Genomic DNA, 19963 nt, shown 5'->3' on the forward strand with positions numbered 1-19963 from the left:
TTTGCACTTGCAGGACAATCCAGAAAGTGCACATTTTCTGTTCTCCTGAGGGAACTGACTGCTTTGCTTTATGTTGGATTTAAGAAAGTCATGGAATATTCTCTATCTGGATGGATTTTTATATTATTTCTATAAAGTACTTTTCTCCCTGTATTTATATTACACCTTTCCATTCTAAAATACTCTAGCCGAAAGGTAAAAGTTTACTGCATTTGTTACGACAGAAAGAGATCTTACTGAAAATAAGTAAAATTGTACTGCAGCAAAGTAAGTTTTTCACAAACCTGTTGCACAAATTGGGGTTTAGAGGTTGTTGTTCATGCCAGAATGCAGAACTGTTGGGGTGACATTTATGAAGGAATGTAAATTCTTATGCTACTGTTGTGTTACATAGCTTAAAGCTATTACAGAATCTCCAAATAAACTATTATTTTATGATCTCTAACACTGAAGTCAGATTACAGATTTGTATTGAGTGACCTGCTTTAGAAGAATGTTCTTGGTGTTCTTAAAGTGCAACAGTAGCCTATTTTGATTAGGAGTTTAGAAATTCCTTTCACACAGTAGGTTCCTTGATTGAAGTGTGCATCTGAGATGAATGTTTAACTTAGTCACTGACTACACCTTTGTGCAGATTCATATATGTATAAAGCTCTTTAAATGTAGACACAGATTTCCCCTCACCTTCTGTATTCTCCTCCATTACTATCAAAGGGTGGAAGAGAGGAATTCAGAATATAGAAATAGTAAGTGGAGATTTAAACATGCAATATACTACTTGTCAAAGCTGTGAGTTATAAAATGTAAACAACATGCATTTAGGCAAAGCTAAATGCTGCAGTAGCAAAACCACGTATTTAACTTCCTGAACTTTCGCATAGCATTCCAAGTGGCATGCAAAAGCAATTTTTTTTTTTCTTTCTGTTGGCTATTGCCATTTATTTGTAATAACGTGTTCATCTGGAAGCAGACATATATATGAAGTGTTTCCAAAGTTCAAGTACTTAATAGTCATCTGTCAGAGTGCTAAATCACATGACAGTAGAAATGTATTTATTTATTTATTTATTAAATAATTAAATTTCTGCTTTCTGCTCTTGAACTTCTTGGAGTTCAGGCTTTAAAAATTTTGCTTTAAAGTTTGCAGCTGATGGTAATAATTTTTTTTTTTTTTTTTTTTTTTTTTTTTTTTTAACAACAACCGAAATTTTTGGGTAGCCTGATTTGATGGGGTAATTCATGAAGTGGGGCTTAAAAAAACACCGAGGCTTTAAAAGTGCTTTTTAAAAAACCCTGTGAGGCTTTAAAGGTGCTGATTGTGTGCACTTATGCACTGCTGATTAAGAGACTGATTCAATTCTCAGAGTTTCTTGGCTTTATTTAGAGATATGTGTGCTGTATTTTCTTGTGACCTGTAGTGTAGGATGACCCACATGGTGAGTTAGGAGAAAGTGTGTTTTAAGAAGAGTGAGATGACTTAAGAGATTTGTAGCATGTGTTCCCACTTGTCAGAAAATAAGTAGTTTAAGATGTGATTATGAACAAGGACTTTTGATTATATCTGACTTCTAAATATTCCTGGATCTTTCAATGCAATTTCACATAGGTTTATTCAAATTAGAAAGTATGCGCATCTGTGACCTATCTTTATCTTTTGCTTGATTATTGTTTGTTATATTGCTGTCTCTCAGTAAATAACATATATGTATTTGAATACCATTGCCTTCCAAATATTATAATCTATTTGCCTATTGCCACAATGAAATGCTCTGCAAAGAACAGACTAAGATTTGTGCTTTGAAGCTCAGTTTTCAGTAAAGTGTGTGTTCCTGCTTTGGATTCACACCCATAAATTTGATTTTGGATCTTTAGCTGCTGAAAATAAGGTAGAAAGATGTCAAGATGCTCACTGTTTGCTTACTCAAGGTCCTAGCTAAAGGAAAGATGATCAGATCTTTTCTCTCTAATGATGTGCACATATTCCTCAGGTGAGACCACATTTATCTGCTATTGGCATGATCTGTGATAGGCGCCTCAGTCCTATTAATCAAATTCCACATTGCTTCTGTGAATATTTACGTATTTACTTTAAATGCAAAAAACTTGTATGTCCTAACTGCTCTGCTCTTTAGCTGTTTTGTATGGCATCTAAGATTGTGCAAGCAGTACAAGCTGTGATCCAGCAAGTAGAGGACAGTGCCAATTGCTGGAAACCATAAAAACTGGAGTTCATATTTCTTGAGCTACCTCAAGAAGTTTTTGGTGTTTAAACAGCATACATGTCAATGCTTTAAGAACTGTACTTTTACAAACATGCACATAAGGAACCTGGGGCATTGGACAGCAGCTAAGTTTTTTGGGATTTGGAGGATCATCCTGGAACCTGAGATGCTGAGCTGAAGCACTTAGAATGGTGAAGACCCCTCAAGAGCCTGTGTGTTTTTTGCTTTACCTCTATACTACTTTGCACGTGGCTGTCCACAGCTCTAAGCTCACTGCTTTCCGTAGAATCATAGAATCACCAAGGTTGGAAAAGACCTAAAAGATCATCCAGTCCAACCTTCACCTATTACTAATAGCTCCAAGCCAAGTAGCAGTCAAGGTTGACTGAACAATATCATAAAGGTTGATGTTCACTTCTGCAACTCTAGGCCTTACACTTCAACTCAAAGCTGCCAGAGCACGGGCTCTGTCAGCAAAGCTTTGCAGGGCCCTACCGGGTTGCAGCGTTCACATCGACCCTCCGCCCCCAGACTACATGCATCTTGGGTGACGGGCTCCAGCCTGTCCCGGGGCCCCAAATGGGGTCGCGCTAAGTAGTAAGGCGGAAGGAACTAGATTTCTCGTAGTATACAGAGGAATATCAGGTGAGCCTAGTGTACTGGGGCTACTCCGCGCCCCCCCACCCCCAAGCTGAGAGCAGTGCGACGCGCCTCCTCCACGCCTCCTCAGCCCCAACCGAGGCGGTAAAGGTTTCTCCACGGCGGGCGGGACTGTAGGAAATAAAAAACAAGTGTGTGCGGCGTAGGGGGAGGAGGATTAGTTCTGCCGTAGAGCTTCCCCCGCCTGTTCGGGGGCCGCTACAGGGCCGGGGAAGTGAGGTAAAAACTTCGGCGGTTGTTGAAAATGCCTTTCGTGTGCTCCGCAGTTGTGGCGGCGCGGGGCATTGTTCCGGCGGGGCGGCGGAGCTCACTGCTGTGCGGAGCGTTCAGTAGCAGAGGGGTGGCTCGACGCCGCCTCGGCGGGCCGTAGTATCTTCGGGGGAGGATGGGGGGTGGGGGGGGAAAGAATTGCTTCCTGTGCCGGGCTGGGGAGTCTTTGCCCCTAGTCCGCCGCCTCCCGGGGCCTGTCCTGGGGCCTGGTTGTCTCTGGTAGCGCGGACCGGGCGGGAGGCGAGACTCGAGGGGAAGGGGTTACTGGGCAGGGAGAGGTGAGAGTGTTAGAAATCTCGGCCCTCTGGGGAAGAGGGTTCAAGGGTTCCTGTTGCGGAGAGGGCAAAGGTAGTAATGAGCCGCAGCGGGCGCTGAGGCGCCGCGGGCAGGGTAGGATGGCGGAAGTGGGCCCGGAGGCGTGCCGTGTCCCAGCCAGATACCGCTGAAAAGCTGCGAGGGTGCTCGTGCGTTTGGTTAACCGGGATGGGTCTCGGCGCAGAGTAGCTTAGCGGCAAGGCATGTATATCTCACCTGTAAAGTTATTGAAATCTACAGGGTGCTGGGGGTAGGGGAGGTAATTTTGACCACTGTGGGGGCGGATGAAACATCTGTGTGGCAGCCTTTTAGGGTTCGTTTCTCGGTTAGCGTTTCACGGGTTGTAGTCATCTGTGAATCTGTGTCGAAACAGTCATAAACCTATTGTAGCAGAATGTTTTGGTGTCTGCTGAGTGGTGTGGCTTGTCTTTGATTCAGATGTCTCCTGATGGCAAACTTCTGTTTGCAGTTTCTGTCACTACCTGAAACTATCAGCTGTTTTATAGAAGGGAAAGTACAGATTCTTTGATATTCTTGATAGTTATATCAAGAGGAATTTTTCAATGTTTGGGAACCTTATTTTGGAATCTCTTTGGATAGTTCATACACTAGAGTCATAATCTTCAAAATAGTCTTATTCTGAGTGGTAAGGAATTGTGCCACAACAAAGTTTTATGTTTCCAAACCTGTGATTATAGCATTTTGTATAATATGCTCAAAAAAATATGCTAAACCATACATTATTATCTGTAAATACAGTGTTTATGTTCTATTAAGTAGGAAATTAATACAGGCTATACCTGTATGAAGGAGACTTTGTCTGGCTTTTTTCTGATGGTTTGATTGGAAACTTCTGGGTATTGCTGAATAATGTGACTGAATACAGATGTCTCAAGTTGGCTGATTTTTAAGAGAAACTGCTGCAGTAACTTAGTTAAATTTATTGTATAGATGATCAAATGGGGCTTTTTCCAAAACAAATGAGAATCTCGATGACTTTGAAGTTGTAAAGCAGAGCCTCTAAAGTACTGCAAATAGTGGCCTTTTCATCTTAAGTAGCCAGAAGACTTTTTGTAATTTATTCTAATTAAATCGTTCACTTCTAGTAACTGATGTTTGTTGGAAGGTTTAATCATTCATTTAATTGGGAGGTGGTGCAGGTACTAACGACTTAGTACTGCTTTGCTGAGAGTGTTCCATGCATTACATTAAAACATTCAGTTTTTTAATATATATGCATATGCCACAAGAAACAATTTGTTTAGAGCAGGCAGCAGCTACAAATTGTTTAGTCAGTGTTGTTGTTTTTTTTAATCTTTTTTTCTTCCACTTTCTGACTTGATCCGAAATACCTATTTGCAGTTTGTACTTGTTTTTTCTAAATAACTTTGATACTTTAGGGGTATAATTACTGCAGGCATTAGCTTCTCTGTCTTGCTTTTTCCTGATCATGTGGAAAATATTTATCTGGGCACAAAAACAGGGACTGTTTCTCTGGTAGTGCTGCTTGTAGGTTGGCTATGAGCGCATCCTTAAATGTATTAAGAGATGATCTCCCTTTGACCATGAGTTTTATGACTAGAAGAAAATGCAGTATCACTGAGATTCTGAATAGTGCAGAATTCTGTAAGAATGTATTATTTTTGGATATGACAAGCTGATAAAGATTTTCTTCATCACTTCTGTGTCCAACCTTTCTTGAAATTGCCATACTGGTAGAGAAGAAGTACTTTGTTTTGCATCAGTGAGGGTTATTTGAGTAAAACATTATTAGTATAATTACTTGTGTGTCTCCAAACCACAGATGGAAACCAAAATAGCAAACAGTGTTAAAACTGAAGAACAGACATAATGAAAGAAAAACAAACATGGTGAAACATTTGCAATGCAAGGAAAGTCAGCTTAGAAGTCACTAAACGTACTGCAGGAAATAAAAGGTTGGCTAGACACTGAAATGTAGGGCCCCCTGTCCTGCTTTATTCCTAATGAGAATTTCTAGTAAAGTTTTTCTGGCTGCCACTTAAATGATAAAGTTGTTGCTCATTTGTATGCTGGTCCTAAGCCTCACTGACTATCTACTGAGAATGAGCAATTCTTGTCATAGCAATGAATACTGAATGTGCCTTATGCATCTGCTTTCCAAAACTTCTCAGGGACTTGAAGCATTAATTCTTTCTTGGAGGGGAATTGGAAGAAATCAAAAAGTTATTGAGATGGTTTACATGTTGCTGTTTGTTATATTTTTCTGTTGTGAAAAAAGCCATGTATGTTCTGCAACTATATTTGCTAAAAGTACAGATTTTGGCTGCACTTTTTATCCATCATATGCAATCTGAAGTAATGCATGTCTAATGATTGCTTATTTTGAGTCATTAATTAGAGTTGGGAAGTTCACAATGGAGCGTTTGTCCAGATGTTCAGTACTCATTTAACTCATGCTGGTAGTGTAAGAATTAAAATGGATTGCTTGTGTGAAATAGCACTGTGGAATAAAGCATGTTTCCCGCTAAGGTGGGTTGATAGGCCAAGCCTGACTGACATCAATGGAGGAAAGCCTAGGGAAGGAAGAACCTTTGCAAGTCTGCAAGTCATTTGCTCTTAGTATATAGGCCTCCAGTGCAAAGGACTTGGTTACAGGACTGAAGCATGCAGAAGTAACCAAGTCTGAATGACAGAGTTTGTATACCAACTACACCTGAGCTATTCCTAAAGAACCTTCTTTTGGAAAATCTCTTGATGCAGACTCTGACTGTGAAGGAAAATGTGTGTGACAGAAGAGGCTGGGAACAGTGAGCTGTTTTTTTTTTTTTTTTTTTTTTTTTTTTTTTTTTTTTCCTGCTTGTTTGTTTCTCTTGGCTTCAGTACCTCTGTGGCTGGAAGGAGGAGGTGTGCAGGTGACTGTATTCTCTTCTGAATGTCAGTTCGGACCTTGGAAATTGCTTAATTGTTTTTTATGCCACAGGCCTATATGAGGGCAGGGATTTTCAATCATGTATTTGCAGCTGTTTGGAGCAAATTATTTTACCAAGGGGTGGAATAGGAGGTGGGGGGGGGGAAGCAGGTATCCTGGAATTGTCAGTTTTAGCAGGCCTGTGTTCCTAAAGTTAGACCTGCTATGTGAATGAAATCCGGCTTTCAGAAAAGCAACCTGGAAGATGATATTTTATACCTGGGAATACTACCCTGCCTCATGCAATGACTGAAGTATACTTCATTGTATTCATTTTATCTGTGTTTGCTAAATTAGAAAGCAAGGAGGTTGGGTTAAGATCATAGATTATCTTTATGCCAGTGTGGGCAAGTCTGTGGTGACAATGGTAAAGCACTTTGTGAGACCCCCATCACCTATTCCCTTTTGACCTACTTTATTTGGTAATCTGTTCTATTAATATGTTTTACTATGCAGCTCTACTTTTAAAGTTGATAATATTGTGTAGTTTAGAACTGGACTTGCACATTCAGGTCTTTGTAAGTTCAGTGAGGGTTATAGTTATCACAGAATCACAGAATTGTAGGGGTTGGAAGGGACCTCTAGAGATCATCGAGTTATGTGCTTGATATATTAAGGCAGAATTTCTGTAGCCTATATTTCACACTGTAGTGTCACTAACACAATGTTAATTTAGCTTACCTTCTCAGGGACTAGGTGTTCACCTTTTCTTCCTTCCCTACTGCCCCAGCATATGTTACTGTTTAACTATCCTAAGGATACAGACCTGGGTGGTTGCCAGAACTGAGATAATGAATTGCTGGAGCATAAGGTGATGAATTGATTTGCCGTGTATTAGTGAGTAGGGAGGAAGTTAAGTGGCCTTGGAGTCAGAAAAGATGCTGTTAAAGAACTATAAAGTTGTAAGCTGAACTGACATGCTCCAAACTTTGGGGATAGCAGAAAGAGCTTGTTTGATACATTTGGGTATGTATCTAAAATTTTTTAATTTTTTTTATTTTTGGGTAATGGGAAAGATTGCTCTCTGAATCCCATTATTAAGTTTACATTTCAGGAGGTCCTTTTAGACTGAGTTTTTAAAGATGTTTTAATCTATCATTCCGCATTGATTTTCTGAAAGACAGAGGTTGTAGTGATATCTTCAAGCAATATACCTTCCTAGAAACAAGAGTAGAACTGAGGGCATATGTATTTTCTTCTGAATTCACTGTGAGATCTGTGTTAGTGGATACAATGAAAAAGCAAATGGTAATGATTTCAACCTATAAGCACGTTTTTATTTTCAATTAAAATAAACTTTCAAAATTTAGTGGTTACCTATAACAAGCTGCTATCCCTAGTAGTCAGTGTCCTGAAAATAGTTTCTGTTAGAGCAAAGAACATCTCTGTGGGAGAATTTCTTGAATATTTGGTTCAGAGTTTGTTTACCTTGAATATCTAAGCCTTTCTATACTGCTACAGTGTTAGCAATCCAAATGTATTTGTGTTATGGTTTAACATGGCAGGAAGCTCAGCACCACACAGTTGTTTGTTCATTCCCTTTCATCCCAGTAGGATAGGGGAGGGAATAGAGGGAAAAACAGTAGAACTCATTGGCTGCTCACCCAACTGATGGCTAGCTAGCCCCCCTAGCAGCAGAAGAAGGGGGTGGGAGGGCACCTGGCTCTTAAAACTTTTCCTGCTTAATGTGGTATGATATGGAATATCCCTTTTGCCACTGTTGTCTGTCCTACTTCTGGACCCTCCCAGCTCCTTGGGCCCTTTACTGTGAATGGTCTTGAGCCTATAAAATATTGCTTGTCAGCAAGTATAACTGTTGGTGTGCTATCAAGATTGTTTTTCTCCTAGAACCAAAACATAGCATCATACCAGACACACTGAAAAAACTAATAGTGTCCCAGCTGAAACCGAGACAGTTTGTTTATTTTCCAGATCAATGATACTGTATTTTCACCAAGTTAGTTGATTATTTTTATTTCTTTTTGAATTTTAGGTGCCATGATTTTGGTTGCAAAGTGTTAGAGTTTAATGAAGGAGGAATCCCATTAGAAATGCAGCCATTTGCTATTAGCGATTTTAATTGTTGAGAGCTTTTGTCATTAAAATGGATTTGAGTTAGGAGATTTAAAAAAAAGGGGAAAAAAAAAAAGGAGAATTCATAACCTATTTCTACAGCTTCTGGAAAATCTAGCATTTCCATTTACAATTTCAAGGGATTTGGATATGTAAGACTAAGCTCCATTGTGAGGCTGTAGGTTTTAAGTGGGAGGCTGTGTTCTAACTGAGAAGTTTGTAGATGAATCTATGTTATGTGTGAAATCTATTGGCATTATTCTTTTCGTTAATAGATTGTTAATAATTTGTTAATGTTTCTGGAAGTACTACTTTTGTTTTAAAACTAAGATTATAAGCATGTAAAATGTATAATTGATTTTAGTTGTTCTTGCTCTTTGGTGTAGTTTGTAGAAAGGAAAATTATATTTTTCAGATGTGTGCAATACATCTATTTGTTTTAGAAACGTATCTTCTATCCATAAGTAAACTTTGACGGCAAATATTGTCACATATGCTTTCTTTAGATATCTCTGGAAAGAGCTGGCAATAAAGTTCTGTAGTAATTTTCAAAGAAGTTCTGTGCTTTTTGTGATCTTGCAGATGTTTTGTTTCAGCAGATGCTTGTAAGTGCCCTTGCTGCAGCTTTAATCCAGCTGTTCTGCATTATTTGGGGAGTGTTCATGTTCTGTAACATATTAATGGATACCAGCATTCCTTTGCTGTGTTCTTTCTTTCTTACATTCTGTGGTAACTTGAAGTATTTTGAAACCATCCCTCCACTCCTTTGACTGAGCTGTAGAAAAGCATAACTGCATGTGTAGACTTGAAACTTATGTGAAGCTTCGTCTATCCACACTGAATTGCATATGCTTTCCAAGGTGCTTTGTAATGGCAGAGAGGAAGAAATATATTTAATTCCAGTTGGAATCTTAGTTTTCTTTGCTGGTGTTCTTTCCTTTGAGGCTTAAAAATTTTGTTGAAAAAACTAATCCATTATGGTTACTATTTTGATGCTTCATGGGATATGCTTCATTTGTGGTGATTTTTTTTTTTTTTTCTTCAGTGTGGAGCTTTCTCCAAACTGTGGCTTTCCTGTAGCAAAATGGTTCTGTTGACGAAATAAACCATGAGATTTGTAGTTCTCTTTAGAAAAACCAGTCTGTCTCTAGAGGGAACGATGCCAGAAACTAGGCAGAACTACATTCTGCGTGAAATGCAAGAGTAGCATGCCAAAATCTTTTTGTCTCTAGCAGTGTGTTCTTCTTTTGTGAATACCTTTCTTTGCTGTGCAAAGGTGCTTTGAAGAAAAATGAGACTTTGGCCTTTTATTTCGGTGCAATTGTAACATCTCAGCTGTTTCCTGTGGTTATGCTTACCGCTTTATTTTGAAATACAGATGTTCATTCTTTCCAGAGGAGATAATAGACATTCTTTTTGTATATTAGGGAAATATTTAGTGTCAGTAAGCTCACCCTTCCTGACAGGTAAATGGTTGCTCATGAGATACCCCAGTTCTGTGGCCTGCAGGAGATAAAATGTTTTTCACAGAGAAAGAAAATTTGGAAACTAATTGGGAAAGTGTGACAGCTGTGACATATGGAATCTGCAAGTACAGAACAGCAGTTTTGGGGAAAATGAGGAGTAAAACATTGATTTGTAGACTAGCTTAAGATAACAGTGAGAAAACAGGCGACAGTTGTGTGATAAAGGAGCTACCTTGCCAGAAGTAACTGGTAAGTAATCAGAAGCCTTGTCAAGAATTGCTTTTCAATGGATTTTGTTCATTTGGGAGGGGAAAAGCATCATGACATTCCTAGTTCAATTGATCAGAGCTGTGTAATTGAATAGTGGAGTTGGTTAGTACTTTAGACATGTGCTTGTAGTGAAACTGTTCCCTGGAGGAGTAAGATTTTATGTAGGTTTTAAGTATTGTATTTATCAGCCATCATGGTAAAGCTAAGCTGGTACGAAATGCGAGTAATGGCTTTTCTTTAATTTAGTATATTTTGATTGAGCTTTATTTTGCTTTTAAAGAATGTGGTAATGTTTGGGATGCAGAGGTTTGAAATTCAAACAAAGCAGACTGCTGTTGCAGCCCGCGTCACTGAGTCATTCAGATATTGTCATTGGTAACGTAGCTTAAAATTTCAATTTATATGCAGTCACAGAGCATGGTATTTAGTTCTGGGATTCACTTTGTGTCTTTTTGGAGGCAGTAAGAGTTCCTGCCTTTTGCAGAGCAACTTCAGTTTTTCAGGTGTAACTTGCACAGAGATTCCTATTATTACAGAACCATATGGAATTGTGCATTTTGTGCTTAAAGCAGGATGGTAGGCCTTGATGCTATGAAAGAAGGGATGAAAGAACTGGATGAGTCCAGTGAAGTATACTTTTTCTCTGTTCTGCTTAAGGAGGCTGGGCAGTTCTGTTAACATGGCAAGACTTGAACTGACAGAAATGGCAGCACCTGTTAAGCCCAGAATTTTGGAAGAGCTGAGAACTAAGCCTTATCTCTTGAGTCAGGCCTTTGCCAGTGAGAAACAGGGGCTGCAAACAGCAGTTTACAAACTCTGAAGACTGATAATACTTCTGAGCTTTGAATCGTGTTTCTGTGCATTCAGCTTCCATTCCGACTATTTTGAATTTTGTTCATTTCCTGGCGAGTCTGGAAAACCTTCTTTCATCAGGTCTTTCAAGGTAATGGATGCTTCTCTTGCTGTTTGCTTCTAAAGAAAGCATTACCTGTACTAACATTTTTGAGTTGTTCTGTCTGTTTGCTTTGGCTTACCCTTGTGAGTACTGCTACAGTTGCTTGAATTTGTTCCCTAGTGAATAAGTGCTCAGAAGACTTATGAAGAAGAGAAGGGGGAAAATTTTAAAAATAGTAGGACTGTTCAAGTAGGCAGTTTTTCCCTTGGTTATACTTCAAATGGTGAGAGAAATGAAGCATATGTGCAAAGCAAAACAGGGTTTTCGTAGGAGTTGTTAACAATCCTGACATCTCTCAGGAAAAACGGTGAGCTGGCTCTATTGATGATTTCTTAATGATGTAAAATTTGGTGTCAGTTTTGTTCATTTACCATGGCTGTGGAATTTACTGTGTGCACTAATAGATTAGGGAGTTTGAGTTCAAGTGTCTTTCTGAATTACTGTTTTCAGAATTTCTTGAATTCTTGTGAAGCTGCTGGAAGACGTAGTCTTCCATGGTGATGCACTGTAACTTCAGTGCGGTGTAGCTGAAATACGAACTTCAGGCATAACTGGATCAATGGTTGAACGAAGAAGTTTAGTGATTGGGAGAAGTGTTGATTTACTGAATAAACTTGATGTGTGGCACTGGCATATAGACATGGAGTCTGACGTCAGACAAGATGCTCTTAAGTATAATATGTTAATTAGCTGCCTGCTATTTATCACATGGTGAAGATTTCATGATGCTTTTTGTATTTTTTTGCAAATGGATGATTTTAAGGTGTTCACGTATTCCACTGGTTATTCATGTTGTAGCAATGAGATATTCATTAATGAAGAATGTATATGAATTTATTTTCAGGAAAATGACAGACTTTCTAGTGGGGAAAGAGAAATATAGCAGCTCACTGGAAGGGGGGCAAAAAAGAAAGAAAAAAAGCTATGGTTTTGTTTTTTAAATTCCAATGCTGACATACAGGGCAGTGTTATTTAAAAAAAAAAAAAAAAAAAAAGTGATAATGGTGTGACTTTAGAAACCAGTCCTGACCACATCTTCAGTTATTAACTAGTACGTAAAGTTGCTGTGTGGCTGTATTGAGGAGGGGGAAAAAAAGTTATTTGTTTATATTAACCCAGAGGTCTGTAGTGAGGTCAGGAACTTTTTGTATTTCCAGGATCCAGAAATTCCAGGTTATTGCTTCAGTTAACTCAGTACTTCTGCTTTCTTTTTTACTGTGGAAACTTTTCTTTATGTATACTAACTGCATAAATTATTTTATATTCACATGTCCTGTGGTTCTGCATTATATAATTCCTATTGCCACAGAGTTCGTTTTTTTTTTTTTTCTGCCTTCCCTAACTGTAATGAGTGTGTTAGTTGAATAGTTAACGTTCATCTGGTACCTCTGAGAAACTTTGTCATCTTAGTGCAAATAAATGAAATACAGCTCTTGACAACAGTTGGAAGTTTTATTGTTCATTCTATTTTGTTGTGTGTGGTTAACTCTGATGTTTGTAATTGTTTTAAAGTTATTTGTAAGTAGTTGAGATTCTGAGAGTGTATAAATCAGTTCATTTCTGTTTGATTGCTCCTCAGTGTCTTAGATAAAGTAAATACATGACTCTCATTTATGCCTAGACAGTTTACCAAAGGGAATGATTAAGATGGGATTGAATGGAGTCAGAAGTTACTGTAGAGTTTTCTCCTTTTGTTTGGTTTCACAGTATAAGGAGAATTGTAATCTTTATGCTCTTTCTTTATTTGTGGCCTGAATGCAAAGGATTGTTTAGGGTTACTGATTGGGACACTTATTTAAAACAGAGGAATAGTTGCTGAAATTGTATCTTTTCATTTAAATTTTTGTGTAGTCTCTCTGAAAAGGAGTAAGTGCCAAATTTATGAATGGTAATGAAGAAAGAGAAATTCAGAGCTCATGGATGGATCCGACAGGGGAATTTGTGATTGAAGTGCCTGTTTCTATTCACTGTTAGTGTTGCCTGGTGTAACTTGTGTTGTTTCATGAGTTGTTGGAGCAACTGATTTTGCTTGTGGGTGAAATATCATTTTTTTAAGTGACAATTTGCCAAATTGTACGCTCTTCAGTTAAGGAGTAGCGTTGCTTCCTTTATCTAGCCAGTATTCCAGTGTAAGAATTGGTGGTATTAGAATCATAGAATCACAGAATGGTTTGGGTTTGAAGGAACCTTTAAGACTGTCTATTTCGAACCCTGCTGCAATAGGAAAGAACACCTCCCATTAGACCAGGTTGCTCAAGACCCCATCCACCCTGGTCTTGAGTGCTTCCAGGGAGGGGGCATCCAACCTGTCCCACTGTCTTACTAACCTCACAGTAAAGAATTTCTTCTTAATATCTAGTATAAATTTACCCTCTTCCAATTTAAAACCATTTCCCTTCTTCCTGTTGCTACATGCCTTTATTAGAAGTTCCTCCCTGGCTTTCCTGTCGGTCCCCTTTTGGTGCTGGAAGGCTGCTATGTGGTCTTCTTGCAGCCTTCTCCAGGCTGAAGAATTCCAGCTCTCTTTGTCTGTTCTGAGAGGAGAGGTACTCCAGACCTCTGATCATCTTTGTGGCCTTCCTTTGGACCTGCTCCCAACAGCTCCATGTCCTTCTTGTGTTGGGGGCCCCAGAACTGGGTGCAGTACTCCAGGTAGGGTATCATAAGAACAGAGTAGAGGAGCAGAATCACCTCCCTTGGCTTGCTGGTCATACTTCTTTTGATGCAGCCCCAGGATATGATTGGCCTTCTGGACTGCAAGCAAATGTTACTGTCTTGCGTTTCATCAATCAACACTCCCCAATCCTTACCCTCAGGGCTGCTCTCTGTTATAATTCTTTGCAACCTGATCAGCTAGTAGGTTTTCTGTTTTGCTGTATCACAGAAAGACTGAGGTGAGAAGGGACCTCTGGAGGCCATCTGGTCTTTTTCAGGTATTCTCCAAATGAGGATAGTTTGAGTTTTCAGCTTGCTTAAGAGAAAGATGTAGAAGATTTTGGTATCAGTGATGTGATTTTGTCACGTAAGGTATTGTTTAAAATACAGTCAATTGGTGGCAACGCAAATGTTAATGATGTCCTGGAAATACTTGAAGAACTACCTGTCATAATGATTTTATTTCCTTCAAGTATTTTTTAACTTCTCACATTCACTTTTTTCCAGTTTCCAAGCAATCTCACTTCAAAGCATCTGGTTTATAGATAATCAGTGTTACCATTGTTGTTATACCATTTTTAAGACGACATTAGTATCTGTGTAATACAGATACCATTCCTAACCTGAACCTGCAGTGGAAGTTTATTTTTGTGAACTTTGATAAAACAATTGTCGGTGGTAGACCATGGGAATAAAATTGTATCTTGGCTATCTGCATGTGCATGCCTGAGAGTGGAGGAGAGAGGGGGAAGAATATCCTTTTCTCCTAAAAATATTATGGGTATATTCTGTGGAACATCATATTCACCTAAAAGACCTGGATGCTTTGAGCTTGACTTTTCCCTCTGAGAGGGACTAAAGGAAGACTCTTGTTGAGGGGAGAGGGAGGACATTCTTGCAGGGGATTAATTTTGAGGTGACTCAGACACTTTAATCCATTCCATCTGCAGATTGACTTGTTTTAGCTTGTTCATATATGTAGCAAATTCTCTCCTTTCCTTTTACATTTGGAAAATTGCTCATAGCCCACACATGGCTCTGTAATTGGGGAGAGTTTGTTCATTCTTGCCTCCAGGAAGACATTTCTGTCTGCTGAGCTGGAGTTCCAGACAGGATGGCAAGAATGTAAGAACGTAGGTGGCAAGCATGGCTGTAAAACTCTTACTTTATCTATAATGGTTTAAGAAATGGGCACTTAGACGTCTGTATTTACATTGCAATGCCTTCAAACTATATGAGATTTCTTGACATTTTGCACGAGATTGAAGACTTTGCTCTGGCTCTTTATCAGCACTTAAATGTATTTAACTGTTTGTTATTGAATAAGGACATGGGAGTTCTTAGTTTATGTAAGAGATTCCCTAAACATAAACCTCTATGAACTGAGATTAGGATTTGATTGTCATATATATTCAGCACATGTGAATAGTAAGAACAAAAGGGCCATCTATATTTGTTCTACAGGTTTTATACAATTTTTATTTTGTGTATGTGTTTTGCATGGAAGAGATTCATTTGTTATACTTCAGTGTCTGGTGTACAGTAGTTCAGATTACTAAACCACATTTTGGTTTGCTTGGTGTAGCTTTTAAGGTTTTCAGTCATTTCTGTTTTCCAAGAAAAACACAAGTCTGTCCTTTTTTTCGTTTGCTGAATGCATTGCCATGTTTAAACGTATCTGCTCCAGCATGGATGTTTTATTACCTGTTCTGCTAGCAGTGGGTTAGACAGAAGTGGTCTTGGTTTCCACAGTTCAAGTATCTATCGTGCATAACTGTAACATGGTGGCTGTACACCATATATAAGTAATGAATAAAGGTCTGTGAAGGGACAGGTGAGAGACTGGCACGCAGTGGCTGTGACCTGCTTATTTGCTGTTGTTCAGTTTCTTTGGACTGAAAAGTCTCTAGAAAGTGGAAGGATGAAAAATGGGTCAGAGCTAGAGGAAGGTAGAAACAGTAGTCAGTGCAGTGAGTTGAACTTTATCTGAACTAAAACCTGATTGGAACAGTTGTTCTGTTTGCTTTCATTTGCCTGCCTCCTCCCCCCGCCCCCCCCAACCTGCCATGGCCTTACCACGCTAAACTGGATGCAGAACTAGACCAGAGGAACTTCAGTCAGAGAGGAATCCGATGCAGTAGGATTGAGATATATTATAAAGGCAGTTTTTCATTGGGAAGCTTTTTCAGATGATTTGGGAAATATTTAACTGTTGCTTGGTGAATAGAGCACACCTATGTAGCCCTGTAGAGGTTAACTGCTATTTAAAAGCTGTTATAATGGCAGGGAGAGGAGATATAGTAGAAATGATAAGTCAAAGCCTGAAACAGTGATTGAGCACCTGGTAGGAAGGCAGGGCCAACTCAGAGGAGCACAGGTGCTTGAGTGACAGGTAGGTGTGGAGCCAGGATCTACCCTTTTCCAGACCTCTTTTAAGGCTTGGTAGTGGAGGCAAAGGAATCTCTTTGAAGATCCCTGTGACTTGCGGAAGCCTCATATGTGAGGCCTTCCAGAGGTAAGCAGCTTCTTTCCCTTATTTCTGTGTCCACTGCTGTTGTGTATGAGCGGATTATCACTAACTGTAGCCTGGTATCTTGCAACTCTGCTATCATTATTGTACTTTCCATCGTGTTACAGGGGAAGATATCTAATTGTAGTCAAGTATTTTTGGAATTTGCCCTGTCAGTAATATTTCACTAATTAAAGCAACCCTTTGTTTAAACCAGGCTGACAACAGTTTGAGTTGTCTGGTGGACAAACTAAGGTGTGTTCATTCCTGAGCACTTCAGCCTATATTTATATGCTGATATTTCTGAAATAATGTTTTTATTGGAAAAAATTCATCACATCTGTGAATTCCTTGTGGTTTTTCTGCTGCTAAGAGTTGCAGGCTCTAAGCAGGCTTATGTCCTTTAAGCTTTGTATGTAATGAAAATAAACGAAGCAAGCATATGGGTAGTAGGCTTCTCTGTATATTTGGAGATATCAGGATGTTTTAAAAGGTGAAAGTAAGGGATTATAATTTTTTTGCTGAAAATGTAGCATGAGATGGTTCTTTCTTATGATCTTTTCTGATGTATATTTTTGCTCTGGAGTTCAGTGTATATTCTGTTTTATGATCATTAAGGTTTTATGTTTGCAGAAAACTTAGAGATTGTGCATTCTCTGTAATGGAGAGTGAGAGGGCTACATTAGACCGGAAACTTAATAGGTTGCCCCACACCCATCACGGGTTGTTTTCAGGATGTGAGTGGTGAAGGTGCTGGATAATCTCATCTGGGTTTCATTCCCACACAGAAGGTCTGAAGTGGTGATGTTTCAGGTCCCTTCCAACCTGGGCTGTTCTGTGATTTTGTGGTAAAAGTTCAGTGAAATTTTCTTCATAATCTCAGAACCAGGGAAGTGTCTGTGACAGTTACTTGGAAATTTGGAGTAAGTAGTTATTTTGAACTAAAATAAGGGAATGGATTTGAGTTAGGTAACAGTTATTTGATATAGCAGCTCATCTAAGCATAAGAGTTTAACTATTTGTCCCTGGTGAGCAAGCAATTAATAAGTTACAAAGCAAGTGCTATATAATAGTTTTTATTGTATTTGATTTCCATTTCCTTAGGAGTTTTAGATCTTGTGTCTCACTGTGATTCTACTGCTTAAGTGATTTTTACATTATACTTGTTGATTCACATGATGGATGAGATGAAGCTACTCAGATCAGTAGCATTAAATCTTTTCCTAGCTGGGTGGGATAATGCAGAACTCCTCATTAGTAGTATTCTGTGCTAATTGGTGGCCAGAAGGGATGACAGTTGTCAAGACTATTATTTCCTTGTATTCCAACCACAGATTACTGTTTGAGTAGGAACAGGTAATTGGAAACCATTGGGATAGACAGGATTGTTATCCAAGCTGTTACTGGAGTGCCTTGAAAATGGTTACGATAGTAAGATGGAGATAAGACTAACACAGTCAGACATTTCTGCTGTACTTCAGATTTTTATAAGCAAGAGTAGATATAATTGTGATGAACAGCTCACTGTAGACATGTTCTTTTACTGTAAAACAATATATTTTTTCTGTAGAATTTACTTACTATATTCAGAACTTCAAGCCAAATGCTGCAGATTGTATGTTTGCTGAGCATGTAATTTATCACATTTGCTGTGAGATCCTCTTTCAAATAAAGGCTAATCTTGAATCTGATATAGCTAGTACTTTCTGTATGGATAAGTGTTGTTTTTTTTTGTGAATGTTCTAGGTGTAACTACTGTTGTTTCCTTGCCAAAGCTTGAACAAGCAGATTACTGTAATACTGATGTCTGTACCAGAGTGGGAAGGATGCTCAGCCTTATCAGTAAGAGATGGAAACAGTGTAGGGAACAGAGTAGGAGCCTTACTTTGGTGGTTGTTGTATTAAGTGATGTACCTGTTACTGTCAGGCCTTCCTCAGTTTCTACATTATTATTATTTTTTTAAGTAGCTGTGCATTGTAGAAGTCTTGTAATATGGATGACAATTTGAACCAGAGAATTTGGTTGTACTGTTGTTTGTTTGTTTGACTGTATGGATGTGGTGATTAAAGTTTGTGTTATTCAGTAAAAATACAAACCTACCTACTACATGCCTTTGCTTCCTTAAAATTCCTTTTGACTGACTTGTAAGGGGTTAGGTGAGCATGGGCTCTGTACAGTATTGTCTGTGATTAATACCAGTAGGGTAATATAGTGGAGATTTTCTAGTTTAGTATACTCTTACCACCTGATAAACACCGAGAGGCATGTTTTAAGGATGTTGGATACAACTAGTCTTGTAGTATCAGAATAAAAAGAAGATAAACAAAATCTACATTTATGGGTGGACCACTTTGCATCAGCTTGATCCCAATAGGCTAAGTTGGCAAGATAACAGAGGAACATCAGGAAACATGTGAATGAACATTAGTAAGAGGTGTTTATTTTTCAACTTGCGTCTTGGTCAAAATACACTAGTCTGTAGTGTGGGAGATCTTTGTGCATTTGCTGCTTTTGTAAACAGATTAAGGATTACTGAGATGGAGTATACATTGTATACTTTGTATGCTTGTTTTTATGTACTTGCAATTATACATCTACAGTGGGAAGAGATTTGATTAGATTTAGGTAAAGATAATTTTTAAAAAAGGGTAGATGCTTTGTTGTTTGAATTTCTGCTCCTTTTAATGTCCTTCAGTACTACTTCCATGTGAACTTGAAGGTGAACCAGGTACATTCAAAAACAGTGTATTTCCCCCCCCCCCAATTATTTAAAGAATCTAGTCTTCAGATATCTTGCTCTGGTTTGTTTATAGGAAAGGTTGAAACCCCTATGTATTCATTGCTGTAGCCTCAGGGTTGTCAAGGCTAACTCATTTAGTCACAAAAAAGAAAGAGGGAAAAAAAAAAAAAAAGGCTGCTGAGCTTTCATGATACAAAGTCTTTTGTTGCTTTCAGGATTTTCCTATTTATGTATACACCCACACAGAACAAAGTGCTGGTTTGCCGGGGAGACAAGGATGAAAATGACAAGTTTTCCAGAGTCTGGAACAATTATGGCCTTAATGGATTTTCCATCTTTCTCATAATTGGTTTTCCACAAATACAGATTTGTATATGCTGGAGAAAGAGAAGTGCTGAAACTAAAATATGAAGAAGCATTGAAGTGGAAAAATGTGACAACTTCTATTTTATACTAAAACTGAAGAGTGAATGGGGAGGCCCCTGCTCCCTTCTGCTATAGACCCTATTGTCTACTAGACTGTAATCTCATAGCAGTCATAAGGGAAACAATTTGAAACCACCTGGGAAGAAGGCAAACATGGAAACATTTTTGTATGTTGTGTTTCAAGTTTGAAGTAGGAAGAGAGATTTACTTGGTAGCCTAAGCATTTTACTCTCTTGTGTTACGTCTGTTTGCCAATGGAAAACATCTTTCAAGGAAAACTGAAGCAGCTGATAGGATTTTTATCTTGAGAGTTTAAAATTTGGAGTGGAGTGTGTGTAACCAATCAAGATGGATGTCCCTCTCCAAGGCAGGTGATGGTGAGGTAAGAAAGGGTAATGAGAATGAAGAACTGTCTTAAATAGGATCCTAATTCTGACACAAGTGTAGTAAA

The 19963-nt window shown here is 38.7% G+C and overlaps 1 protein-coding gene across 9 annotated transcripts in view; it reads left to right on the forward strand.

Moving 5' to 3' along the window:
- The first annotated feature begins 3032 nt into the window (after positions 1-3032).
- TNS3 (tensin 3) overlaps positions 3033-19963 on the forward strand; it is a 174796-nt gene continuing 157865 nt past the window's right edge. For 2 of the 9 annotated variants that reach the window (XM_072327305.1, XM_072327311.1), the window contains exon 1: positions 3147-3197. Coding sequence is in view for 1 of the 9 variants with exons in the window: in XM_072327302.1 (XP_072183403.1) it covers positions 19887-19894 (8 nt within the window). In the remaining 8 variants the exon portion in view is untranslated. Of the gene's footprint in view, positions 3102-3146; positions 3198-3336; positions 3431-3502; positions 3669-19825; positions 19895-19963 lie in introns of those variants that run through there. The other 7 variants (XM_072327304.1, XM_072327310.1, XM_072327308.1 and 4 more) reach the window with 6 other exon arrangements.

This window comes from Excalfactoria chinensis, chromosome 2, assembly GCF_039878825.1.
Source record: "Excalfactoria chinensis isolate bCotChi1 chromosome 2, bCotChi1.hap2, whole genome shotgun sequence".
Taxonomy (NCBI): domain Eukaryota; kingdom Metazoa; phylum Chordata; class Aves; order Galliformes; family Phasianidae; genus Excalfactoria; species Excalfactoria chinensis.